We start from the raw sequence: 25721 nt of genomic DNA on the forward strand, positions 1-25721 counted from the left end.
TTTTGTTCTGACTTGGAAACAATTGAAAGTGTTGGAATTTCCCACTTTTGGAAATTCCAGTTCTTTCCTCCTGGGAGCTGGGGGAAATGCAAACATAAACTCTTTGGGGGTGTAGCCTGCGTGGCATGTGTGTGTGTTTCAACTGTTGTTTTGGCAACTTGAAAGCACAGGAAACTGCGTGTGAGGACGGCTGGGTGCCATCGAGCCTGATGTGTATCTCTGGTTTATAAAAGCCCCATCTGCACGAGATCCAGCCCTGACCTCAGCACAGAGGGGAACAACGCAGAACCTGCCAGGGGCTTTCAGAGGTATGGGGAGAGCTTTATGAGGCTCTGGGTGACATCCATGCACTGCTGCCAACCTCAGAGTGGTTAACAGCCCTTTGATGACGGGTGGTGAGGCACTGGTGCCCGTTGCTTAGAGTGGTGGTGGATGTCTCACCCCTGGAAACACCCAAGGTCAAGCTGGATGGGGCTCCGAGCTCCTCACTGAGCTGTAGATGTCCCTGTTCATTGCAGGTGAGTCAGACCAGATGGCTTTTAAGGGTCCCTTCCAACTCAAATGATTCTATGAACAAACGGACAGCTCTCACCCCAAGGTCAGCAACAGCAAGGTTTTATTCATGAGACTTAAAACCATCTTTCTGATATGGATAAATTCCCGGGCTTGTGGCACATTTGTGTATGCATTTGCACTGAGACAGACAGTAACCCCCCCCATGTAGTCCCCTCCCTGTGTACCCCCCCCCTCCCTCCCACGGTGCCGCTCTCTGGTGCAAAGTGAGCTGTGCTCCGCAGGACCCCCACGTCCCCCAAGGCCCCCAAAGCTGCGGTGACATCCAGGCAGTGGGTGTGCACGTGCTGGCTCAGACACAACATCAAGGCTGGCGTTGCCTCCTAGTCGTCCCCCCCGCACAGAGCCAGCAGAGCCTTGCGATAGTCACCGGAGGTGTCCTTCTGCAAAAGGACATCCAGCTCAGTGCTCTCTGCCCCCGGATCCTCAGATAATGGCTTGGCCAGATAAGGTGCTGAGCCAAGTGGTGTTCCCCCCTTCCCCTTACCTCGATCATATGGTACAGAGATTTGTCAAACAGGTCTATAAACTCGCCCCGGATGTTGAGCAGGTCAATCTCACTCCGGGAAATCATAATCCGAGTGAGGGTCCTCTCATCTGTACCAGCACCCTGTGGAGGGGAACTTGAACAAATAACCCCAGAAAGAGGGGCAGAGCATAGCCAGCACAGCCCAAGCTGGAGGTCACCACTTGGGCATATGCATGGCATGCTGCTGACATGACACGAGCTTCCTGTGTCCCTGCTAATCCTGAACTGGTTTGAGCTCAGCCCTGCTCCCCTGGGGATAGCTGGAGGCCAAGCCCCATTGCTACCATGGGATGAAATCAGAATCCCAGAGGGTCCCATAGCCCTGTTCCCTGGGAGAGCCCATCTGTACCTTCATGGACTTGTAGAGCTTGTCAGCAAAGAAGGCTGGCTTGTTCTTCACGCTCCGCACTGCAACACAGAGGGGAGAGAAACTGAGTGCAGGCACAGCCCCATAGGATGCCCTGTAGATGTCCCAACCCCACACCATGCTGTGAGCTCCCCCTGCCCCCAAAATAGGGAGGAAGCAGGAAAAGGGGCTGTTGCCTGGTGCCCCGCACTGACCGATGGCCACAAAGGCGTCCCTCACGTCTCCTGACATCCTCTTCCTGATGGCGTGCTCCACGTCGTGGTTGGTCATTTTGATGAACTCCTGGAACACTTGGGGTGGGGAGATGAAAGATCAGCATCAAGTGCTCAGCCCAGCACTCAAATGTGGAGGTTTCTGGACAGCATGGGTGACCCCAACCAACCACCCCAAATGGGGGGCTGTGCTATCTCCTCCCACTGCCTCATCCTCATCCCTGCTGGAGACATAGTGCCACCCAACGATCAGAGCACTTGTATACAGGCAGGATCCAGTGCAGAACAACAAAATCATAGAGTCACGGGATCATTAAGGTTGGAAAAGACCACCAAGGTCATCAAGTCCAAACACTGACTGACTCATCACCACCGTGCCCACTGAACCACGTCCCTCAGTGCCACATCTCCACTAGCAGGGAGGAGTTGGGCAGTCCTACCTCTGCGGAGGTGCGGGTAGCTGCGGGTGCAGAGGATGCTGAGGAAGCGGGTCTCCAGGGAGTCACTGGAGTCATTGCTGGCAACGTCAGCAAGTTTCTATGGGAGGGAGAGAGAATGAGGAGGGGGGCAGGGGGAGGGATGTCAGACAGCTCTTCCTAGATGTGAAGGTTCACAGCTGCACAACCACACATTATGTCTGGGAAAAGGTGATGTTCTCCAGTTTTTATGAAGAAAAAAAATATGGAATGTTTGTTGTTAGGGTATTTGTTCCATCTTTTGAGGTGCACAGGGAACTCAGAGCTGCCAGACACAGGAACCCCCATCCCCAGCCCTGCACCCACAGACTGCCGCTCTCAGAAACGTGCACAAGGCTGAGGAGCAATAGGGCAGGCACTCACCAGGGTCTCAGCAACAACCTGGTGGAGAGAAAGAGAGAGACAGGAAGACAATGGCATCAGAAAGTGCTGCACAACCTTTTGTTTTCCTTTGACAGTGTGAAGGAAGGCTATCAGAAGCCCACAAAATGACCTGTCCCCTGCTTCCCCAAGGCTGAGCTGAACACAGAGTCCCCCATCTCCTCCTCCAGCTGGGTCCCAGGCTGATAGGGACTAATAGAAAGGGACAGAGCTGGGGCCAATTGTGAGCAACCCAGATCTAGTGCACACCAGCCTGCCCACCTCTGCTTTGCAGCAGAACACCACCCAGCGCCGGGACAGCTGCCACCCAGCTGCAATCCCTATGCTCGTCATCCCTGGCTCTCTCTTTCTCTGCAGAGCAACAGCAGCAGCAGCAGCAGCAGCAGAGCATGCAGAAGCAAAGCAGCTGCTCCCTCTGCTGGCAACAGGTCGGCTGTCCCCATACTCATGGCATGCTCTAGGGCAGGACAGGGATGTTAGGTTGGGGAGAAGTGGCCCCTTGCTCTGTGGCCTCAAGAAGCGATGTTCGCCCCAGGAAGGGGCCCCTCCCCATCCTTCACCATGTGCCAAATGAAGTCAAAGGGAAGGAAAGGAGGGGAAGCGCTCAGCCCCATCCTGCTGCAGAGTGGGGAGGCAGCCCCAGGGAACAGGATATGGCTGCAATGCAGGACATGCAGCCACCAGACTCTCCATCACCTTTAGAGAAGTCTCGACCTGAAAGAGCAGGACCCCAGGGTGCTCAGCCCAAGGGTCAGGGCACTCCTCAGATCAGGAGTTCAGCCAGGCAATGAGCTCAGCACCCCAATTCTGTTCTCTCAGTCCTCCCCATCGGGTGTTGAATCATCACCACCCAGTGAAGACCAGGGGATGGTTTGGGGTGACATCCTGAGCACTGGTGAGGTGCAAAGCAGCATGAGCTTCAGTGCTTCGCCATGCAAAAGGCAAAGAGGTGAGTGCCTCCTGCAGGCTGGCCCAAAGCTGCTTTTGAAGCTGAAGATCCACATTTCAGTATTGCTGTGTGCTGTGGAGCTCCAAAGCAGCCGCTCCACACACAGAACTGTGCAGCTATGGCTGGGTGCTCCCTGGGGCTGCTACGTGTGCATGGAGCAGCATCACCCAGGGCTGCAGAAATCAGTCCTGAGAGCTGACATCCCTTCACTTGCCATTTCTCCCTGCAGATTGCAGAGACCCAACCCCAGCCCCACGTGGTTCCATGAGGATGCAATACCCTCGATCCTATACAAACAGCTTATAAGGTTCTCACCTTGGCATCTTCATGCGCCTGTGTGAGGTTCTCTGGTCCCTCATCGCGGTTGCCCTGTGAGTCAATACAAAAATCATGGAGATTTGGGGAAGAAATATGGGGAAGTCCCAGGTGAGAGGAGGACAGACGGAGCACTCCCAGCCCACAGCCACAACCCCACAACCCACAGCAGGACCGTGCTCCACACGAGGGCTGTCCATACCAGAGCCAAGGAGACGAGGATCCTCTTGAAGTGCCCCGATGTGTCAGAGCTCAGGTCGTCCTCCAGGCTCTTGTGATAGGCTGAGAGGAAGGGGACAGCTGAGCCCAGCCACCCACCAGCACCCGCTGTCCCCATGACCCACCCGTGGGCTCTCTTTGTGCCTGGGGTTGGTGGTGGTCATCCTCCAGACGCCTCCATGCCTGGAGGTGGGGACCAGCCCAGCAGCTCTGATGCCTTTCTACTGGGACCACAGAGCTGTCTGCTTTAAAACAGAGTGCTCTGGGGCAGAAGGGGCTGTGGATTTAATGCAGCTCTTGCTGCATAAGGAGAAGGGGGATTGGGTGGAAGGGAGAGAAATGCATGGCCCTCAGTGCTCCCCGCACTCCCTCCCATCCCGTACCCTGCTGGTACGCCTCATTGATCGCTGCGATCTCCTGGTTGTTCCGTGTGGCCATGATCTCAATAAGGGTGCTCTCATCTGTGCCAGCCCCCTGCAAGAGAGCATCCCCCCGTGTCAGGCCTTCATCCTGTCCGTGCAGCAAAACCCACACTGTCTGTGCATGTGGAAGCTGATGGCATCACTATGACACCCACCTCCACCGCCTTCCTCAGCTGCTTGGCATCGTACTGCGCCGGTGTCAGCATGAGCCCGAGGATCAGCTTAGCCAGGCTTCCTGACAGCTCTGATTTCAGGTCTGCCAGCAGGTCCTGCAAAAGCAATGGGATGTTTGGTGTGCCAGCTCCTTCTGCAGGGACATTCCAATACAGCAGCAGGGAGAAATGTGTAGAGGTGGGAGGGAGGGAGTTGGGAAGGCCTCAGCAGCAAGGGAATGACATTGAGGAGGGAAGGACACAGGCAGAGCAATGGATCAGGGCGGGAGAGGACAGCAGTACCCTGCCATAGTGAGCCTTGTAGGCCTTCAGAATCTGCTGCCTCTGGGCGTTGCTCCTCTGTGTGAGCACCTCAATGATGGCCCCTTCATCTGTGCCTGCAATGACAGCAGAGATACAGGTGAGAGGCTCCAAGGGTCCAATAAAGCCATGCACTTTGTCACCCCCTGCAAACTGGTACATGAGGAGGGGGAGCTTACATAGCTACAGAGCTCATGCTTTGCAATAGTCCCAAGGCTATTCTGCAGCTCTGCATGGGTTTTCTGCCCTGGGATCTGTTGGGGAGCATCTCCCCATGGGGTCGGAATGGTACTGGGTGCACTTACCCAGGCCTTTCATCGCCTTCCGCAGCACCTGTGCATCACCATCATCATTGAAGCTGCCTGCAGGCTGCACGGTTCCTCGCAGCTGTGGAGATACAGAGTGTGTGGATTTGCCCCTAGGCAGCAGGATGGGAGGAAGGAGGGATGGAGGGAGGGACAGTGCCACCCAGCAAGCCCATGCCAAAGCAGGTGGTGGGTTAGTGCGAGCACCTGGAGCTGGGTGAGGATGTCCCCAATACCATCACCCCTTCCATCTGAGGGCAAACCATAGCCAGGCAGCAGAGAGAGGGGAGCAGGTGGCAGGCATTCCCCCGTGTCTCAGTGTGCTGCTTTTCGCCATCTCCTAAGCACTCAGACCTCATCAGCTGAGAGCCAGGAGAGGGGCACAGAAAGGAATCATGCCCTTACACAACTCCCAGCACAGCACCGGGGCTCTCTGCCCTCTGGGCATCTCTCTGCCTGCTCCAGAGCACTGTGCCCTGGGTACCTCCAGCCACATGCAGGTCCCACCAGCTGTGCCCTGCATACACTTCCTCTGGGGTGAGTGCCCCGGGGCTGTGCGGGCTGTATCACACAGACATGCAGGAGCTGCTGCCTCAGTGAGAGAGGCTTCTGAAAGACGGGTTAGTGGGGTCAGGGCTGGCTAGCCCTGTAGGGTTATGCTGATCTGACCTTGTGCCCAAAACCAAAGAGCCAAAAGAGTTGAAAGAAGGCACACAGCAAGAGATAGAGAGGGGACACAGGGTTGTGCCCCGTGATAGAAAGGAGCAGGCGGTTCCCAAGCTGGCGGCGAGCAGAGGAGGCTTGGGGTGGGGGCTGAGGGTGCTGACCTCCACTTTGACCACCGCGCTAAGCTCCCACATCCGATAGGCCACCTGCGCTGCCTCGGGGAAGAACTCACCTGCAGCACTGCAAGGGGATGGCAAGGACAGGCAGACAGTGAGTTGCTCCCTGCCCTGCAGCCACCCCATCCTGCACAACCCCAGGGTTCCACAGCCGCCATGTGCTGGGCATGGGGCAAGTGGAAGGGACTGTGGTATCGTTGGTGGCAGAGTTAAGGGACAGTGTTAAGGGACAGCAGGGTCACCAGACCCAGCTGGGTGCTCCGCAGGGAACCAAACCATAGGTTCTGTACCCAGCCCCAGAGGGACAAGGATGGATGGAAAAGGGGGTGTTCTTACTCATCATCCCCTCCGCACAGCTTCAGCAGAGCCTTCTTGTACTCTCCAGAGGTGTCCTCCTGGAAGGATGGGCAGAGATGGATGATGGTGCATGGCAGGGATGCACTATGGTCACAGGATGGTGCCGTAGGAATGGCACATGGAGCAGGGCTCCCTGAGCTGTCCCTTTGAGCTGGAGCCCTGGCACCTGGGCTGCCCCATGCTCAGCACTGGGAAGGAGGAAGAATTGGGAGAGCGGGACCCCCCAGCCCTCACCTTTATCATATTGTGGAGAGATTTCTCATACTTGGTCCTGAACACCTCCCGGATGTCCAGCATGTCAATCTCGCTGCGTGACACCATGATGCGGATCAGCGTGTTGTCCCTTGTGCCCAACCCCTGTAATGGAGCATGCCTTGTGTTAGGCCCTGGAACTGCAAACCCACTCAGACTGGGATGTATGCTTGGATTTTGAACCCTCTATTGGGTTTCCCTTAGTCCCAAGTCTGGTGAGTCCTTTGTAGGGAAGAGCTGAGGTCCCAGGACACAAGTTCTGGCTTCACAGCCACTCAGTGGCACTGTGAGGGGAGATTTCCTTGCTCTGGGGTGATGCACCCACCTTCATGGCCTTGTAGAGCCTTTCAGCAAAATACTCTGCTGTGCTTCTGACACACTTCACTGCAGGGAAATGGACAAAGTGAAGGAGGGACAATGGCAGCCTGCCCTGCACAGCCCCCCACCCCCTGACCCCACTGGTGCTTGTGCTGCACCATGCAGCCCCAGCAACGCCAGTGATGGTTTCACCATCCAGTCACACCACCGTACCCACTGCCAGCATCAGCTTCTCGAAGTCACCAGAGAGCTCTCCCCGGATGCTCCTCTCAATTGGCTTCCCCGAAATCTTCAGGTACTCATCAAAGACTGCATGATAAGAGTGGAGTGTTGGATGCTGAGCCCTTTTGGGGCTACCAGGAGTGGATCAGCATCCCGTTAGGGCATAAACCACTCTGTGGGTAGGGTGTGCCAGTGGTTTGGGTGTCCCCATCCCTCCTGTGGGTCAGCTCAGTCCTTTGTGGAGCATGCAGTATATGCCCAGTAGAAGATGGGCTCCATGGGACCATGCAGGTGGCCTTGGCACAAGGTGCCCAAGCCCTGTAGGTGCTCACCCATACGGAGGTGCTGCTTGCTCCGCCGGCCCAGGATGTAGATGAACTGAGCCTCATCAGTGCCCCACTTCTGCTCACCAGCTTCCAGCAGGTCCTTATGGAATGGGGAGGGGGCAGAGAGCCTAAATCAGTGTGCTGCTTGCACACTTTGCAGCCCCAGGTTGGGCTCATCCCGATGCCACCCTAATCAGATGCTACCCATGAGCCTCACCTTGGCATCCTGCTCCACCAAGTCCTCACTCACCACATCGTCCTCCTCCCTGGCGCCCTGTGGGATGGCCATGGGCTCAGCCCTGCTGGGTGAAGCACCCACGACTGGCTCGGGCTGGACTGACAGACAGACATACCTGGAGCAGGACAACAAGCATCTTCTTGAAGTGGCCCGATGTGTCCCCAACAATGTCAGCCTCCAGGTCTCTCTCGTACGCTAGTGGAAGATGGAAAATTCAGGGCTGGGGGAGATGAGGTCCCCTTAACTCTGACCCTGCTCTTCCCCAGCCCTCACCATCCTTGTAGGCAGCCACCAGGTCGTGGATCTCCTGGTTGGTGCGGGAGGCGAGGATCTCAATGAGGCACTTCTCATCCGTGCCGATGCCCTTTAAGCACAGACACACAACCCTGTGAGCAGCAGGGAGAGCTGGGAGCATCCCCAAAGGGCTCTCAGGGGCTTCCCAGCTCTTACTGCGATGGCATCTTTGATCTCCTTGGCATCACTGTAAGCCGGAGGCCGCATCAAGCTTACAATCAGCCGCTCAAACTTGCCCGTCAGCTCATACTTGAGGTCTGCAATGAGGTCCTAGGGGAGGACAAGGAGGAAGGGGCTGAGATGCCTTTGGCCGCACAGCATCCCCTGAGGGTGCAGTGTTTGGGGTTCAGATGAGGGCTCATTTCTGATGTTACCTTCCCATATTGGGACTTGTAGGCTTGGCAGATCTCCACTCTCTGCTTGTTGCTGCGGGATGTGATGAGATCGAGGATGGCATCCTTGTCACTGCCTGTGGGAAGAGTCAGGTGGTTGTGTCTGGCCCCATGGCTGGATCCCACCCCTTTCTGGGTTCACTATCACCATCCCACCATGCCCAAAGATGCTGCTGGCTCAGGGCAGGAGGAGAAGCAGAGCTATGGGGAGAAAGGGGAGAGGGGGCCGGGAGCAATCCTGGCATGCTGCTGAACCAAGCAGCTGGAAAGGATGCGATGTGGGGCACCCAGCATGCAGTTGGCAACTAAAGGACATGGGGACATCGGGGTGGTCCTGGGGTTACAGCCTTGAGGAGCATCCATACCAAATCCTTTCATGGCATTGTACAAAGCGTCTGCATCCTGGCTGGCATTGAAGCCTGGGAAGTCCTTCACTGAGCCCCTGTAAACCTGGAAGGGAGGAAGCAAGGAGTTGCAGGGGGAGGGCAGCCCATGACCCATGCTGCAGTGAGGGGGAAGAGGAGCTGAAGGCTGAGGGGCAGCAGGGTGAGGCTGGCTCCTGTGTGGGGCTGGGAGAGCTGAGCTCAGCCTCAAACCCAAACACTGTTCTTCTTTCCAGTTGTTTCCTTTCCTGTTTGCTCTCCGTGCTGTATAAATTGTTTGTGTCTCACGTCCCTGCAGACCATGACCTTCCTACTTGTATTTTGCTGGCACGACTCACTGTTTGCCCAAGGTTAAGCTGAATGCAGCCCTCCCTGCCCCAGGTGTTTGTTAGCAGTCCTGTTGGCTCTCCTGAGGGCAGCTCAGAGGGTTTGGGCAGCTGAAAGGGGAGGCTCCAAGGGACCCCCACAAGGCAGCAGGGCTTCAGGGAATGAGCAGTGCAAACACAGAGCAAACAAAAGGAAGTCATTTTCTCTGCCTCCTGTTGTGAGCAGGGAAACCCTCAGGATGCTGAGGATACCAGAGCTCTGCATGGGGTCCAAGCATTGAGGCAGGGACTGGGAAGAGCAGGGGCTGGGGTTTCTGTCCCCAGGTTAACATTGCCCAGGATCAGTCACCCCAGCTGAGTCAGGGGTGAGACCCCACACAGTGTCAGCACAAGCCTGGGGGGGAAGCAGATCTGAAACCAACACAACGCTGTGGTATAAGGAACTGGACACATCCCTGCTATGGGAAGAGCTGAGCAGTGGAATTCCTGTAGCAGTTTCATAGGGGAAAGGGAGCGGGGCTGGGGATCAGGGCTTGCAGAGAGGAGACACTGTCCTCAAGGGAGGCGTGCAGGCATGGGTGCAGATCGTGTTGCAGCTGATTGATCCAAGAGCTGCATTTAGCCCCACTTCCCAGCAGCTCCAGACCCTCCTGCTGCCAGCACACACACATGGCATTGACAAGGAGCTGCAGGGAAAGGGAGGTGCCTAGAGGCAGCAGGAGGTGACAAGGGTGGCTGTAGGGTGCTGGGATCCTATGGGTGGGTGACACAGAGCTGGCACACAAGGCCGACACCTTGCTACAGTGCTGTGTGGTAGGGATCAGGGAAACTGAGGCAGGAGGTAGGTGCATCACCCCCTGCTCTCCAAAGGGCCCCAAGGAGGTGCAGAGCATTGGGGAGGGAAGCGGCATCCATCCCATTGTGCCTTCCCACACCTCCGAGCCCTCTGTCTCCCTGCTTCAGCAGCTCAGGGCCCCCCACCTCCCCTCCTCCAGCCTCTGACTCATCTCAGAGCTAAAAATAAGCCAGGCTGGGGCTGGTGGGGCGGAGGCAAAATTCCCAGCGTGTCTCCGCTCCCACCCGCAGCAGCTGCTTGTGCTCTGGACCACCGATGCTCACCCTCTGTGCCTCAGTTTCCTCACTCAGAGGCAACCACTAAGCGAGATGCCGTGGTTTGTTGGACAATAACAGTGTGCTTTCTAAAGGGAATGGTGAGCAGCAGGGCAGTCAGACATTTCTCTCCCCCATCCCACTGTGGTCCCAGAGGAATTTTTGCCCCTGGTTTCCCCTAGTTTCCCCCACCAGGATCACCCCCATCTGCTGGTGTTGCCCGGAGAGACTGGAATGCACACAGACCCTGCACCACACAGCTGCTGTCCCAGCCCTGGGGCAACAACGCCATGGCCCCCAGAATCCATCCCACCCAAGCACCCCATAGAGTGTAGTCAACATACCTTTCCTTTGGGTGCCATGGTAATCGCAGGGGTGAGGGCACAGAGGAGCTGCAGGAGGGAACAGAAAAACAGACGTGAGCCAAAACATCTCCTGGCACCCTGCAACCATCTCTCAGAACGGACAGCTGGGTGTTCCCTGTTCCCTCCAGGGCTTGGTAGGGTGACCATGGGGTGACCCCAGCTGATCTCCTTTGGCACCTGGCAGCAAGATGGGAGCAGTGGAGATGATGTGTGCCTGCAGTTTCCTGCTACTGCAGACAAGAACTCAGGAGGGGAAGAAAGTGCTGAATATGTGGAAATGGGCTGAGCATCCTCTTTGGGGAGCACGCTCCAGTGCTGACCCCACCTCCTCACCATGCCCCGTGATGCTCCCGTGCTGCTGGGCTACAACCGTGCATCCCAATGGCCCTGAAGGCACGCTGGCTCCATGTATGCCTGGGGAATCCCTGCTGCTGAATGGGGCCAGGCAGCACCAGGGTTTCTGCACACCAAATCAGCACTGCCATCAGCCCAGCACATAGAGCAGAGCACCGGAAACCCAGATGGGTTTTTGGGGTTTCTAGGGTAACCAGTGTGTTGTTTTCTAACAACCAGCACCATTTATAGCTGCAGTCTGTCTCAACGTAAGCTTTCCCCACCCCCACGGAGAAAGTCCCCAGGCAGTTCTGAGAAAGCCGTTGAAGGGAGAAGAACAGCTGGAAAATGGAGGGCGGCCCTGCAGGATCCCTGAGCACCATCTGAGCTTCTGGCCCCAGCTCCATCCCCGTCACGCTCTGCTGGTTCTGGCCTCCCTCTGCGACACGTTGCACAGAGGCACAAGGCACAGCCGGGACTCTCTGGGCTTCCAGCTGGGCAGCAAGCAGGGGAAAAGCACACAGATTCACCCAGCTTCACCCCATGTCTTTGTGAGGGCAGACAGCAGAGGAGGGTGAGGCCCTGCCTGTGCCGCAGGGCACCTTCTGGCACTGAGCATTTCCTCAAGCATCCTTGTCAGGGCAGGAAGTCTTGCAGAAAAGCTGAGCTTCTACCTTCTCTTTTCAGCCCTGGGAGAGTCCCAGCCTTGCAGCAGGGCTGCAGTGCACCAAATGGGTGCCACGGATCCCAGCCCCTGGCCCGTGCATCCTTCCAGTGCCTCTCAAGACCCTCTGCGTCACAGGGGATGTGGGCTTCATCCCCTCCATGCACAGAGGAAGCCCTGCAGCACAGTGCTCCCTCCTGTTCTGCATGCAGCAGCCATGCTGAAGCCTCCCTGTTCATCACAGCAGTGAGTGCCCCACCACACCCAGTGCCTGCAGTGTGCCTGTTGTCCTTCATAGCAGGGCTCACTGTGGGGCTGACATCTCTCTGGGACCCAGAGAATGGCTCCAGCTCTTCCCCAAGTGACGGAAGCTCCATGCAGCCCCCAACCCAACCTGATGGCGAGCAATGTGCCCGTGAGCCAAAAGTGCTACAATCAACCCTAAATGATGCACAAACCCCATCTGCTCCATCCACATCACCCCCGCTTTGCAGCCACTCTCAGCCTCTTGCAAACCCTTGCCAAAATCCCAGTGCGGATGGCCGGATCCTGCCCTAGCCCACAGCATGGCTTTGGGGCTGTCACTGCAGCACGGCAGAGGCAGTGGCACACCCAGCACTTCTCAGCCTGCCCCAGGGAGGAAAAAGGGCTCCATGGGGTTGGAAATGCTGCACATATGCCCCCCATCGAGGAAAGGGGGGGGTCCCCGAGCTCCCCTGCCCCACCCTAGTGCCGAAAGTGCACTGCACTAATGTCTATTTGGGGTGTTTCCCTGCACAAAACTTCACAATTGATAAAATAAATGGGATTTCCCTCCCATGGAGGGCAGGTGTGGGTGTCCCAGGGCACGGTGATGGCTGTTGGTGCAGCGTAGGGCTCACAAAGCCACATCTCCACTGCCGGACACACCCATGGGCCCTGGCCCCGCAGTAACGACTGTGCCCTAAAAGTGCCCCCAAATCCCTCCATCCTCACAACAGCGCAGCCCCAGCTTGTGTTAGAAAGGGAAGACTTTGCAAATGATGTAAAGAAAAAGAAAAAAAGAAAGAAAAAAAAAGAAAAAAAGAAGAAAAAGAAGGTGCTGATTGCCAGCCTCCCCTCAGCCCCCCCCCTCTGCTTGCATCTCTCACCCCTCACCATCGCTTTGCCCTCCCTCCCCTCTCCCTTTGCACTGCACAGTGCTGCCTTTGCTTTGCACGCCCTTTGCACGGCAGCGCACACTTACCAGCACGGCCGAGGCCTGTTGGTTAGCGGAGCAGCCAGGCGCGCTGCTGGCGTACTGGTGGCCGTGTGCCCGTCCTTGCTGTGCAGCTGTTCCTTCCCTCCTAACAACGTCACCACTGCCGGCCCCAATCCCCGCCCGCCGCAGCTTCGGGGTCAGAGCTGCATTCCCACCCTGCCCACCCCAACCCCGTCATTTTGGATGAGCGCAGTGCGGGGTGACCCGATGCTGCCCATCCCTGCCAGGGCTTGGGGATGGTGGTAGGAAACCCCAACGGTGTGTGAGGCTGCGGGGTTGCAGATGGACCACAGGGATGGTGTTTCAGCTGAGGAAATGTCATTGCTGACACTTTCACTGGGGTACCACACCGCCTGCTCCTTCTGCTGGGCATCTCCACCTGCAGCACCCATCCCTGATGCCCTCTGCCAAAGCCAAGGGAGGCTTTTCCCTCCTTCTGCTAATGCGAAGGTGCTGAGGAAGCCGCAAGATGCTGAGCTGGATGCTGCAGGCATACGAGAAGCAAAAGCTGGGTGCTGCAGGGAGGGCTGCTCAGTCCCCTTGCAAACACAAAGATCTTGCAGCAAAGCCATGGGTGGAACTGCAGGCTGAGCATTTGCACAGTGCTCCTTTTCTGCACACCCACTGCACCAAGGTGAGACCCCGCTCCCCACCAGCACCTTTCCCCAACCGGCACAGGGCTGCAGTTGTGTCCCTGCTGTGACAGCAGCACAAGGAAAGCTGGGACACTTTGAGATGCATGGTGCTGACACTTAACCCTTGGCATCCTGCAGGCTCTAACACTGGCCCCAGGTGGGCTGTGACATGCCCCGTAGCTGGTATGGGATGTCCCATAGGGAACCACAGGCTCCCTATTGTTAGGAGCCCCTCATGCTTCTCCCCCCTGCACTGCTTTTCCCCTCCAGGGCAATGTACCCTGGGGAAGGCGTTGGTGGATGGAGACCTCGCTCATGTGAGGCAGTGTGGGTGACAAAGGTGGCTTTGTTCAGCCTGTGCTGTGCTGCAGGGTGATGGCCCCGCTCTCCTCCTGGTGCCACGCTGTGCTCAGTGTCCCAGAGGTGCTCAAGGGGTGCACTGGGGATGTGGGGCTTAGAGCATGACTCTGTGCTTTGGGTGCTCTGTGTCTTTCCTTGTTTTATCCCCTCCCTGCTGATGTCCCCATCTGATGGAGGTGTCGCTGCCTGAGTGCAGCCTCAGCCCCAAATCCAAATAGATGCTGCTGTTGCAGGAACCATTTAAAGGGAGGGGGGGGGAGGAGGAAGAGTTTCCCCCTTCCACCTGCCCCAGAAGCTCTGAAACAATGGAAACCCCTCACTAATGTCCCCGAGCCCATTAGCATTGTGTGCTCGTGTGTATGGTTTGGAAGGCATTGTGGGAAAAATATTTCTGCATAGATTTCCCATTGTACTGCCAGAGCGGTGGTCAGCAGAGGGCAGGGGCGGTGGGCAGAGGGAGGGTCAGGGTGTTCCCAAAGGGATTTAAGCCCAAGGGGTGAGCACAGATGCTGCTGGGGCTGTCTGAGGCTCACTTTGCAGCTGGAGAAGTTTTCCTAAAGGATTGCCAGGGTGAGTAGTTGGTCTTATGAGGAAGATGTTTCCGATTTTGGTAACCTTCTGATTAAAACTTAATGATCAGGGAATAAGTGGTCTGAGTGGGACTGGTGGTATGCAATGGGGAAACGCAGTTGGGGATGGGGTGGGAAGGTGGGCAGTCATGTGCTGCTGGGTGTCCAGCTGAGCTCCTGTCCCCTTGAAGAGCAGATCATGGGAGCAGTCCATGCTGCACAGTGCAGCACTGCAGAAATGTGAAGGCACTCGGTGCCCCTCGCTGTGCTCCTGGGAGCTCCCAGGGGAAGATGTGCAGGTCCCAGCATCTCATCTCCCAGGGCACTGATGTACCCCAGTGTGGGGTTGCTGCAGGGCTGACGTTCTTTCTGGTGACATTAGCAAGCCACGGCATCTCTGTGTTCGCTCACAGTTCCCTGCCTGAGCTGCATTATGGTGTGGTTATGGTGCAGTGGTAGCATCCCTGTGGCAGCCAGTGGTCGCCCCTGGTGCCCTCTGAGGCCATCCCCCGATGCAACATCCTCATGCTACCACTTTGCTGTCCTGCAGATGCCGTGCTGGGGCCGCCTGCTTTCCACCTGGACGATGCTCTTCCGCAGGAAGCAAACCCTGGGCAGCTCAGTGCCCTCCAGCCTCCGCCGCTGCCTTTCCCTTTCTGACCTGGTTGCGCTGGGAGTGGGCAGCACGCTGGGGGCTGGTGTCTATGTGCTGGTGGGGGACGTGGCCAAGTCCACCTCCGGCCCCAGTATTGTTATTTCTTTCCTGATCGCAGCCACTGTGTCCATCTTATCTGGGTTGTGCTACGCTGAATTTGGGGCACGCGTGCCCATGGCTGGCTCTGCTTATCTCTACTGCTATGTGACAGTGGGCGAGCTGTGGGCGTTCGTTGCTGGGTGGAATCTGCTGCTGTCTTATGTCATTGGTATAGGGCACTTCTGACCCTTCCAATGCTTGGTGGCTGTGGGATTGCCTAGCTCCATTGGGAGCATCTCCAGCAGTGCCCAAGCCAACACCATCACCTCTCCCCAGGTACTGCCAGCGTTGCTCGAGCCTGGAGCGCTACCTTTGATGAGCTCCTTGGCAAGAGGATAGGGACGTTTTTGGATGCCCATGCCCCCATCAACTCTGCAGGGCTGGCGGACCATCCTGATGTCCTTGCTGCATGCCTGGTGCTGCTGCTGGCAGGTAATGTCCTTGCCCCACACCACCCTACTGCCTGGCAGGATCCCACTGCTGTCCTTCATTTCCACCATCCCCAGTGATGTCCACTGTGGTGTCACCCCAAGGGCACAGCCAGCTTTGTGCTCTTCTCCTCAGGGCTGCTTTCCTTTGGAGTGAAGGAGTCCACCGCGATCAACAAAGCTTTCACTGCCCTCAATGTACTCATCCTGCTCTTCATCACAGCCAGTGGCTTCATCAAGGGTGACCTGAGCAACTGGCAGCTGCAGGAGGAGGACATACCCTGGGCAGCCCATGGAGCCACGTATGAGTAGCTCTTCTACCCAGTACTGCATTCATAGGGGTGTGGATGGATGGGTGGCCCCTAGGAAATCCCACTTTCCCCTTTATTTCTCCATGCTCTGTTGACAGTATGCCTTAGAGGCAAAGTCCCATCCTGGGACCCCTTTATGCTGCCTGAATCTTCCTCCTCTTCTTCACAGGAACCAGTCCACGGCTGACAACACAACCGGTGTCTTTGGGGTGGGAGGCTTCATGCCGTATGGTTTCACCGGGACCTTGGCTGGAGCTGCAACCTGTTTCTATGCTTTTGTTGGGTTTGACTGCATTGCTACCACAGGTGAGCCAAGGGAGATGGGGATGATTCACAATGGTGGTGAATCTCCTGTAGCCATGCAGATGCTGCAGATCCACTCCCCAGCCTCACCTTGTTCTCCCCAGGGGAAGAAGTGAGGGACCCACAGAGATCCATCCCCATGGGCATTGTCCTTTCCCTCCTCATCTGCTTCCTGGCATACTTTGGAGTGTCTGCCTCCCTCACCCTAATGATGCCCTACCACCTCCTGGACACCACCAGCCCTTTCCCAGTGGCTTTTGACTATGTCGGCTGGGGCGGTGCAAAGCACGCTGTGGCTGCAGGGTCCCTGTGTGCCCTTATCACCAGGTGAGCAGGTGTCCTGGTGTTGCACAGGTGACCTGTGGACACCACACCTGTGATTCTGGCCCTCATCTGATGGTAAGGGAGGTGACAGCCATGCCAATGTGGTCTTGAAGAGGTCACGGGTGGTACAGAAGAGTGGGAGTTCCCCTGGGTGCAGGGTGCTGCCTCCTGAGTGCTGCCCTTTACTCCCCTCTCTGCAGCCTCTTGGGCTCTATGTTCCCCATGCCAAGGATCCTGTATGCCATGGCTCGAGATGGGCTCCTCTTCAGTCCACTGGCCAAAGTCAGCCGCCGTCAGTGCCCCGTGGTGGCCACGCTGGTGTCTGGAGCAGTGGCAGGTGGGCAAGCTGCTGGGAGGGCTATTATACACCAAGGTTGTTTTCATTCAACAGAGCCCTGTCTATGGGTGTTTGAGCAATATCTGAGGGTAAAATGCATTGTGGGGGGAGCAAAGCAGAACCAGGAACCCTAAAGTGAGGTGCTGGGAAATTCCTATAGAGAGTCTCTTGGAGACTCAGAAGGGGGTGTTGAAGGCTGGTGCTGTACCCAGGCACCACCAGCTCGAGGTGCTTCAGCCCTGTTGCAGTGGTGGCACAGGGAGAGCATGGCCCATGCTGTGGTCCTCATTCCTGCAGCTCTCCTGGCTCTCCTCCTCGACCTAAAGGCCCTGGTGGACACCATGTCCCTTGGCACGCTGCTGGCTTACTCGCTGGTGGCTGGCTGTGTGCTTCTGCTCAGGTTTGGCTGCAGGGTGGGCTGGGGGGGGGGGTTGGGGGCACCCAGTATCACTGCCTGATGTTGAACATCCACTCAGGTACCGCCCTGAGCCCTACACCCAGGATGCTCCTGCGAGGAAGGTCCCGGTGGCACAGCCCTGGTGGCACGCTGTGCTGCGGCCACCTCCCCATCCCACCCTGCATTCCTACGGCGTGGTGTCCTGGGCTCTGCTGGCCATCGGTATGCGTGGGGGCTGTGGGGGGGGGGACTGGTGTGGGTGGGCCGTGAGGACGTGGCGGGGGTGGGCAGGATCACGCCCTGCAGCACATACTGAGCTCCCTCCTGCCCTCTTCTGGAGCCTCTCCCTCTTTCTGTTTTCCGTGCTAAAAGCTACACAGACAGCCCCGAGCTGTCAGCTCCCACCCCGTCCCCGTCCCTTGTCACTGCAGGGAGCTGCTCTTAAGGCATTGACCCGTATCCCCGCAGCTGCGCTGCTCGGCGCCGTCAGTGGGCTTAGCGGTGCCGCGCTGCCCTGTCTGAATGCCCATCGGGCCGGCTGCGGGGCTGCCCTGGTTCTGCTGCTGCTGGGAATCCTGGTGGCCGCTCTGCTCATCTGGAGGCAGCCCCAGAGCCGGGAGAGAGCATCCTTCATGGTGAGCAAAGCAGCCTCAGGGGCCTTCCCTAGGGAAAGGGATCTGGGGGACGGAGCACCTGCAGCACCTCCTACCCCAGTACAGCACCCATCAGCCAAACCACCCCATGAACACCCATCACCACGGCACGGGCTGGGCGGCAGCACCCCTCTGAGCCCCATATCCCAGTGATGGGGTTGGGCTTCCCCTTGCCAATAACCACAGCACAAAGAGCCCAGGTAGGCTGCAGCTCCCCCAGGGGGTCCATGGTGACCTCATGACCTGATGGCTGCAGGTTCCCTGCCTGCCCTTCCTGCCACTGCTCAGCATCACTGCCAACAGCTGTCTGATGGCACGGCTTGGTGCGGCCACATGGCTGAGGTATCTGCTCTGGATGGCCCTTGGTAAGCCCTGCACCTTACTTTGCTCTACCGATGGGGAGTGGGTGGTGGAGAAATGACTGCTTTACTAGGAATGGGCAGTGGGAGCACCCGTCCTCTGATGTGTGGTTCAAAGTGTTTGGAGGAGAGGGCACAGAGCCCCCCACTCTATTCTGCCCACTCCCAGGTTTCCTCATTTACTTTGGCTATGGGATTTGGCACAGTGCTGAGAACCATCAGCTCCAGGAGCTGCAGGGGGACAGGGCTGGAGATGTGGTGCCCATGTGCCTGGGGAGGGCTGGAGGGGACAGCCTGGTCCCCAGCACCTGGCTTCATCCACCCTGTGCACAGGGAGCTGCTGCTCCTGAGCAGCCCCAACCCTCAGGGCAAGCCCCTGCCAAAGGAGCTTTGTTTGGAGAAGATAAAGCAGTCAAGCTTTTTTGCTGGTTTTGTTATTTTTCTGCCACCCCACCGGTCCCCAAAAACACTGACACTGGGTTCTCGAGGCTGCTGCTTCTCATCGACTTGTCATTGTTACAGCCAGTAGCACGCTGGCCCAGTGCACAACTCATACACATACACAAACACACGCACAGACACCCGCACCCCGGCTACACAGCCCCAAGGAGGGGATAGACTGATGACAGCCTCTGGAGTGGTGACTGTTCACCACGCTCATGCGTGCCCAGGGGAAAGTGCTGTATGCATCCAGCCCATACCCGTGTCTATCCATGTGCGGTGGCCTCACAGCCCTCTTGGTGTCCCCTAGCTTGGAGCAGGGGGATGTGACCTGCTGGCATCCTGTGGGAGGATGCCCTGCTCCCAGATGTGCACCCCTACCCAGCTTTGGGAGAGAAGATGGGGCTGCTGGTGCTGGCTGATTGCAGCAGGGACAGGCAGGGCTCGGCTGTAGCGTGTCAGTGAGCAGGGTCATTCCTGGGCTATGGGAAAGGTCCCTGGGAGCAGATGCTGGAGATGGAGGAGGCAGCAGGGAGCCCTGACGGCTCGCCTGCCCCAGGGAATGGGACCAGCATATCCCATGCCCCCCCCACCTCCAGGCAGCGCTGATGCTGGATACACTCAGAGCCAAGTGCTAGGTCAGATCCAACCCCTGTGCACGTCTGCGTGTTCCAGCTGACCCCGCTCACCCCCAGAAAAGGGGTGTGGGGATGGCACAGTGTGGTCTCCCCTGCAACAGAGGCCGGGGAAAGGCAGGCACAGGCGTCCTGGGAAGTGCTCCATTGCACAGGGCCACCCCAAGGGCCAGCCCTGGGGAGTGGGAGCACTCACAGCAGTGCCGCCTCCTGGGCTGTGCGCTACGTGGCAATGAGAGGCACGTCACTGGCAGCGATGGGGAAGGGGCGGCCATCCCCCCCATTGAGCACACGGTACAGCAGCTCCTCCTTCTCATGGTGAGCCTGTTCCCGCAGCTTCGACTCCTTCTCCAGTGCTCCACGGATGGCCAGCAGCTCCTCTGACAGCTGCCTGCAGGTGAAGGGCAATGCTGTGGGATCCACGTCCCCACCACTGTCCACTCTGCCCCCCTCAGGTGCCACCTTTGGCCATGAAGCTGATGGATGTGTGCTTACCTTGTCATCACCAGGTGGTTCTGGGTGCGCACTTGCAGGTCCTCATTCTCCTGTTGCAAGGTCTTCACCTTCTCCTCCAGCAGAAGGTTTCTCTCTGCCTGCAAGGGGAACACCAGGATAAGGAGGGGGCTGGGAAGCACCCACTTGTGTCCCCCAGTGCTGCGCTCAGTGGGAAGCCAGATCAATGGCATCTCCCTGCTCCATGCAGCCACAGATACTGGTCAATATTCAGGTGGGGAGAAGAGATGCATTCAGGTGAATACCAAGAGATAGAAAGAGCAAAACCCATCTGCAACCCCTCCTTGAACCCACCACACTCTCCAGGTTCAGCAGCTTCTTGTCCAGGTTGTGGATATGCTCGTTCTTCATCTCAATGACAAAGTGCAGGCTCTCCAGCTCCTGCTCCCAGAAGGGACTGGGGCTCCCATGCTCCTGGGGATACAGGAAGGGGGGGGGGGGGGGGGGGAGGGGTCAAAACTGCAGCAGGGTGGGCACTTGGTGCTTCCACCTTGGCTTATTTGCCCATGTGTGACCCTCCTGGGATGGTGCATGCAGCTGGGGTCCTTCATGTACACAATGGGTTTGTACACTCATTGTGCCAAGATTTGCCCTTCACTCGTGTTCAAGGGACCCAAACAGCCCACACACCTCCCAGGAATGGCATTATGGCATTTAACCCCTTCAGCTGTCCCAGTGCCCTCTGTATCCATTGCTGGGGTCTATTAGAGAAGCTTTGTGCCAGTGTCCCAGGGACAGAACACCTCCCCAACATCAATATGGGCCCTGGGCAGCCTGGTCCAGTGGGTGGCAGCCCTTCTTTGGCAGGGAGTTGGAACTGGATTGACTTCAAGGCCTCTCCCAACCCAAGACATTCTGTGATTCCATAGATATTTGCACCCTGGATGTCCTTCAGAGGCCACCAGCCGTGTGTATCCCAGCACCTCGATGTGCTTCTTGTAGTCCCTGCTCAGCAGCGATTCCTCCACCCGTTTCATCCTGTCCTGGAAAGCCTGCAGCTGGGACTTCAGCGTGGCGATGGTCTCCTGGGCAGTGGGAGAAGCAATAGGATGCAGCTGGGATTTCTTCTCCAGCAGGGGCACCCAAATAACACCAGGGCTGTGTGGCACACTGAGGACCCCAAGATGGTCCTCCTAGGGCTGAGGATTTCCCCACGGGTACCTGTAAGGCTTCCTGGGACCTGTGATGGGACTCCGCCAGCAGCAGCTTCTCCTGCTCGTGCACTCTTTGGAGCTCTGTAGGGGAAACATGAGCTGAGTGTCAGTGGCACCACCAGCAGTGGCATCCCCACGTCCCACAGCCCCACATGAGCTGGAGAGGCTGCAGAGAGCATTGCTCTGCCCAGGGATCTCACCTTGCAGGGTCTCCTCATGCTCTCTCCTCAGGGCATCAAACTTCTCTTTGAGTTCCAGGTCCTTTCCTTTTTCCACCTGGAGATGACAACCACTGAATGTCCCATAGGCTGTCCCCGCCAGTCAAATGCTGCACCCCACAGCACCCTGATTGCTGACCCACCTGGTTGCTGACACCTCTTTGTTCCTCATCCTCTGCCCCCCGGGCTCCTCGCAGCCTCTCCTCCTCCTCCTGTCCTTGGAGCAGTTTCACAGCCTCCGCACCGTGCTCCTCCCCCAGCGCTGACAGCTCCTTGCCAGCTCCATTGGCTGCAAAGCAAACGGGGCTGAAGCCGAGCACGTCCCACTGGTATCAGCCCCTCCGTGCTCTTCCACTGGACAAATCCCTCCTCCCAACACTCTCAGTGCAAATTAGCACTAATTGGGGTGCCGTTAGCAGGTTGTGAGAAGATGCAGCCCCAGTGCCTCCTGCCCTGAGGGTGGCCCATCTGCCCAAGTCAATAGGACACCACTAAGACACCATTGGGATGCCATTGGGATGCCATTCAGATGCCATCATCCCTTCCCGTGCTGGAGCTGGAGCATCACCCCGATACTCCATCAGCCTCATGGGGAATGTTTTACTGCTTTCATAGCACTGCCCTGAGTGAGTGCATTGACGGAGACAGACATTTCCTTCTCACCGTTCTCTGTCCTCCAGGCGCTGAGCTCCTGGCCAGGCACTCCCTGCTGTTGCTGGCCTTTCTGCTGCCTCTGGCCAAGAAAAACATGATATGCACAATAGGATGGGACAGCAAAACTTTTGGCTGAGTCCCTTTCACCCTCCTCCGTCTCTACGTCCCTGGGACACACCGTGACCAAATACAAACCCCATTAGGGAGTCTGGCTGGAGAAAAAAGCAAAGCAAAGCAAACAGGCACAGTGCTGCTCCGCTCCCCGGCTGCCCTCCTTTTGCAGCTGCAGAGAAGCATGCTGCCAGAGAGCCGGGAACGCTGAGCCTCCGGGAAGCCCCAGCTGCATCTGCCCTTCTATGGTGCTGATGGAGGCAGCTGGGATTCGCCGTGTCTGTGTGCAGTGTGAATGCAGCATGCTGAGATCGGGCTGTTCCCTGCCTGCATCACAGCTCCAGCCTGGACCTGCTCCTTCAGGGCACTGAGAATGGGAAATGGGGATTTAGGAGCCAGACACGCCTGCCGAAGGTTTCCTTGTGCCTGAGCCTCAGCTGTGGGAAGGTTGCAAGATGGAAAAGCTGCGACATGTTCTGCACCTTGAATGGCTGCACAATGACCATGGAGACCTTTGGGGACACCTTCCAGAAGTAGGTCTCAGATGTAAGCCTGATGGAAGCAAGACTGTGCAAGGGCATGGCCATGGCACAGTCAGGGACACAGCCCAGGGTGCTCAAAGCACCACGTAGGTGATGCCCAGGGACCAACTGTGTACAGTGTCCCCAGCATGGCTCCTGGGCACATTTCCCTCTCTCCTGTGCCAACGTTCAGTGGGATGGAGCCTCAGAGCCTCTTTGCTGTCCATCAAGTTGGATTTCAGGCAACTGCATCAGCTCCAAAACCATTACCTGGGGTGAGCAGGGTGTCAGCCTCACCAGATCTGAATACCTGCCCTAAGGCTGCAGGTGACGGCAGCTCTGGGAGAAATTGACAGAGTGTCTGCAGCTCATTGAGCTCTTGAGTGCTCCTTTCTCTTGGAGGTGAGATTCACCACAAAAACCAAAACCAACCGGCTGAAAACTAAGCATGTGTACAGGCAGCCCCAGAGCTGCTCTGGCTGTAGCAGGGTTTGCACTGGGAGAACCACACAGAATGTCCTGCAGGTGCTGCTGTTCTGGTTCTGTGATGTTTCAGCATGAAGATACCTGCATTCAGGTTTGGAGAGGCTGAAGCCAAAAACACCCTCTAGCTTCAAACAAAACTAAAGCACACACATATATATGTATATACCCAAACTCTCACAACAAATCATTTCTAATGGTGTGGAGCAGAACTGTTGGGGGGTCAGTTCTAAACAGTTTCCCCCTGGACTCGAGGTGTGCACCCACGCACTTGCAGGCAGTTGTGGGCCTCTGCCTCAGCTCTCGGTGCTTTTATGCACTGTGTTTTCGTCCTCTTTTCCTGCTTTACATGAAGCAACGAAACTACGCAACGCTGCGGTGAGCAAATGAAATCACACAGAGGCAGGAAACGAACATTCAAATCCCAGCTCGGCTGCTGGTTATTGCTTAGTGGCTGCAGAGAGGGGGGACAGGATTTGGCTGATGGCCCTAAAGCACCTCCCCGGGGTCCCATCAGATGCCCAGTGCTCTGGTACCTGGGACCTGCATTCTGCTGCTCTCCTGCAGCGGTTGTTTCAGGGTGGTTCTCACCCCTGTACAGTCAGATCTGCCGCCGACAGCCCCACGTTTTGCATTCTGACCTTCCCCTGCCTCCCCCTGCTACATATAGTTCCTATATCTCCAAAACAAACTCACGCCAGCCCTGGAAAGCATCCAAGCCTCAGCCTTGATCTCTCTGAAAGGCATCCAACCAAGCAGAGAGCACACATGGAGAGGAAGGGGCCCCCAGGGCTGGGCTCCCACCTGCCCCCATTCTGCCTTATCACAGAATCACTGAATTGTAGGGTTATCGGCCGCCTCTGCTGGGGAGGATGTGGCTGCCCAGCAGCAGTTCCTTCACTGGGTGCTGCTGCACCCCAAGGTCACCTCTGCCATGGGGCTGGCCACGTCCCCTTGTGGGGAGCCCTCTGTCCTGCAGGTTTCTGGTGTCCCCCACCCCAAGGGCTATGCTTTAAAGGTGCATCCATCAGCAGTGGAGGGTGGAGGTCTCACATTGCACGCTGCAGTGCCCTGGGCAGGATGTGGGTAGCAGCGCTGTGTGCCCTCCTTTACTTCTTTTGGCCATAAAGGGGATTTTTGGTGCTGCTTTCGGGATTAATGCACCTGAGTGATAGCAGCGGGGACGTTGCATGGGGAGCAAACTGCAGCAAGCAGAGCAGACGAACAGAAGAGTTAGAGGGGGGGTGCAGGAAGGGAGGTGCCTGCAGACTGAACTTTCCGCATTTCAGTCCATATGTGCCTCTCAGCACCTGCGGCCGTGAGCCTGTGGGTTCTCCCTGCCCTGTGCCCCCTTCCCGCAAGCTCTCAACCTCACCGAGCAGCCCAGAAGCATCTGGTCTCATGACACAGAGAAGAGCGTCTTTTTTTCCATGATACAAAGAAGCAGCCGAGCTCACGAGAGCTGTAAATAAGACACTTGCTGTCTGCGGGGCCGTGCCTGCTCCCCCCACGCATCTTGCAGTGCTTCGGCTGGGTGTTCCCACTGCCTCCGTGCACGGGGCCATGGGGGCACTGCAGGGCTGTGCCAACTTCCTTGTGCCCCATCCAGTGCCTGCAACCCATCGACACCGGCATGCAGCACATCCAGCCTCACAAACAGCCCTGAGGCCAGCGGTGGGGGGGGGGTGGGGGGGGGAGGTAAAGCAGTGTGAGCGTGGCAAAAAAGAAGGATGATAATGTCTGGGGTTTAACTTGCAGAAGACCTCACCCGTGCACTGGGGGACTCGGAGCATTGCCCGGCAAGAGTGTAACTCTGGGCAGGATGGGTACGTTTGGAACGAGGGTGGGGAGGGAGGGAACAGCTTTTGGGGCGTGGGGGGATGCTATGGGAGGATGGCAAGCAACAAGCTGGGGGATGAACACTATGAGCACTTCCAACACCATCACCCGGATGCTGCACCCCCTCAGTATGAGCTTCCACGTGCTGCGGGGCTTCTCCCCCATGCGGGTGCAGCAGGGCAGGGGCTGCTCCGGGAGCGGGACCTCCGGGACCGCCCTCATCAGCACAGCAAAGCGAGTTTCCCCGCCACCCTAACCCCACAGCCAACCCCAACTCCACGCAAACCCCAACCCCGCGTAAACCAAACTCCGCGCAAACTCCAGCCCTACCCAAACCGCATCTCCACACCGATTCCAACCCCCGCATACCCTCACCCCACGCACCCCCAACCCGGTGCCGGCAGACCCGGCTCCGCTACCTTGCCGCCGGCGGGGCAGCAGCGCAGGGCGCTGCCGGAGCCGCCCATGGAACCCCGGAGGCGCTCAGGCGCAGGGAACGGGGAGCGCCGTCATCCCCCGACGGGCGGGCGGCGGCTTCCGCGGAGCGGCGGCACCGGAGGGGACGGGATGGGTCGGGTCGGGTCGGGTCGGGACGAGCCGCCCCGGCTGGGAAGGCAGGAGAAAAAAAAATTAATAAAGTCCCGAATTGCCGTGGCTGCTCGCAGGCGGCGCCGGGAGAGGGTGCTCTGCACCCCCAGCAGCGGGCAGCCCCCCCTCCCCCCCCGCAGCTGCTTGCCCGCCCCCGGGGCTGTCCCTGGGTGCACAGCGGGGACGATCCGGCCCCTGTAACCCCCTCTCCCCCACCCCTTCGTGCGCTCGGGCAGGGTGTGTGAGGACCC

At 57.7% G+C, this 25721-nt stretch overlaps 3 protein-coding genes across 4 annotated transcripts; 1 reads left to right on the forward strand and 2 right to left on the reverse strand.

The window, feature by feature from the left end:
- Nucleotides 1-598: 598 nt before the first annotated feature.
- On the reverse strand, nt 599-12996 carry ANXA6 (annexin A6). Of its 2 annotated transcripts, XM_072348155.1 has the most exons (26): nt 12869-12996; nt 10626-10673; nt 8828-8912; nt 8445-8539; nt 8227-8340; nt 8050-8140; nt 7892-7971; nt 7756-7812; nt 7545-7638; nt 7204-7299; nt 6998-7056; nt 6655-6777; nt 6400-6458; nt 6049-6127; nt 5222-5303; nt 4899-4993; nt 4599-4712; nt 4405-4495; nt 4005-4084; nt 3803-3856; nt 2521-2538; nt 2122-2218; nt 1664-1759; nt 1452-1510; nt 1061-1183; nt 599-956 (listed from the first exon to the last, which is right to left on the reverse strand). In XM_072348155.1, the coding sequence occupies exons 2-26, from the start codon at nt 10641-10643 to the stop codon at nt 897-899; spliced, it is 2019 nt and encodes a 672-aa protein (XP_072204256.1). In that variant the 5' UTR covers nt 10644-10673; nt 12869-12996; the 3' UTR covers nt 599-896. The 2 variants fall into 2 exon arrangements, with proteins under 2 accessions (XP_072204256.1, XP_072204257.1); XM_072348156.1 differs by lacking the exon at nt 2521-2538 and having other exon boundaries at nt 601-956.
- A 2007-nt stretch (nt 12997-15003) lies between these two features.
- On the forward strand, nt 15004-18931 carry LOC140258367 (cationic amino acid transporter 2-like). Its single transcript, XM_072348573.1, has 11 exons — nt 15004-15370; nt 15478-15633; nt 15766-15931; nt 16110-16246; nt 16348-16570; nt 16768-16904; nt 17202-17304; nt 17381-17523; nt 17770-17936; nt 18211-18319; nt 18483-18931. Exons 1-11 carry the CDS (start codon nt 15034-15036, stop codon nt 18929-18931), a joined length of 2127 nt encoding a protein of 708 aa, XP_072204674.1. The 5' UTR covers nt 15004-15033.
- A 541-nt stretch (nt 18932-19472) lies between these two features.
- CCDC69 (coiled-coil domain containing 69) lies at nt 19473-25481 on the reverse strand. Its single transcript, XM_072348360.1, has 9 exons — nt 25302-25481; nt 21938-22007; nt 21418-21563; nt 21257-21332; nt 21064-21137; nt 20826-20927; nt 20197-20316; nt 19885-19982; nt 19473-19780 (listed from the first exon to the last, which is right to left on the reverse strand). Exons 1-9 carry the CDS (start codon nt 25347-25349, stop codon nt 19612-19614), a joined length of 903 nt encoding a protein of 300 aa, XP_072204461.1. The 5' UTR covers nt 25350-25481; the 3' UTR covers nt 19473-19611.
- Between the last annotated feature and the right edge of the window lie 240 nt (nt 25482-25721).

This window comes from Excalfactoria chinensis, chromosome 13, assembly GCF_039878825.1.
Source record: "Excalfactoria chinensis isolate bCotChi1 chromosome 13, bCotChi1.hap2, whole genome shotgun sequence".
Lineage (NCBI taxonomy): Eukaryota > Metazoa > Chordata > Aves > Galliformes > Phasianidae > Excalfactoria > Excalfactoria chinensis.